Below are 702 nucleotides of genomic sequence, written 5' to 3'. Positions count from 1 at the left end.
ATAAACTTCAACAAATTAGTAATACTTACTTGTAACTCATTATCGGGAATGTTTGAATGAATACTCTCATCGACTGATTCAGTTTGGAAATCTAAATGCTTCCTTTTGGCACTAGAATGCACATCTTGCCTCATCAAAGGAGTTTGACATTTCACAGGAGTTTCATAATTGCCTGTTGGCACATTGATTCATAAATATGCTAATAAAGAAGACATTACTGACTATATAGAAGGGACAAAACCTATACCTTCTATTGTTCCAGAATAAGTATAATCGACGTTTATACCATCAGCATTATCTTGGGCAAGATCCTGAGATTCCGTGCTCATACTACAAGTAGTGCTTTTTATCAAATTTGAAGAAGCACATAAAACATCTGTCTCAGAAGCAACACCTAAAGTTAATGTACAAACAGTTAATTCGTAATGCTACAGCTGTTGCTGCTACATGTGAATAATAGTGAACAAGTATATATACAAACAAATATAATACTCACTGTCTATTGCTGTTGTGGACTGCGATGTTAATATCAGTCGTAGAATCACTGCTCGCAATCCCAGTGGAACAGATTTGGTCATTCTCAGTACTTTGAACATAGACGTGTGCCCTCAACAAATATATACAAGGCACTGCTTCTGGTCGCACAAGGGTACGCCTAAAATGCTTCGTCAGATCCTCTGGTTTGAAATGATCGGTACACAA

General features: G+C 36.8%; 1 protein-coding gene across 1 annotated transcript; it reads right to left on the bottom strand.

Moving 5' to 3' along the window:
- Positions 1-6: 6 nt before the first annotated feature.
- Positions 7-696, bottom strand: LOC105462014 (the record flags this gene model as incomplete). Its single annotated transcript, XM_011708534.1, has 3 exons — positions 497-696; positions 248-394; positions 7-172 (listed from the first exon to the last, which is right to left on the bottom strand). Coding segments are annotated over exons 1-3 (413 nt in total), but the record flags the coding sequence as incomplete, so codon positions are not given.
- Between the last annotated feature and the right edge of the window lie 6 nt (positions 697-702).

Source organism: Wasmannia auropunctata, unplaced genomic scaffold (assembly GCF_000956235.1).
Source record: "Wasmannia auropunctata unplaced genomic scaffold, wasmannia.A_1.0 LD272941.1, whole genome shotgun sequence".
In the NCBI taxonomy this organism is placed as follows: domain Eukaryota; kingdom Metazoa; phylum Arthropoda; class Insecta; order Hymenoptera; family Formicidae; genus Wasmannia; species Wasmannia auropunctata.
The sequence above is the reverse complement of the archived record's forward strand: the minus strand, read 5'-3'. Positions and strand labels throughout refer to the sequence as shown.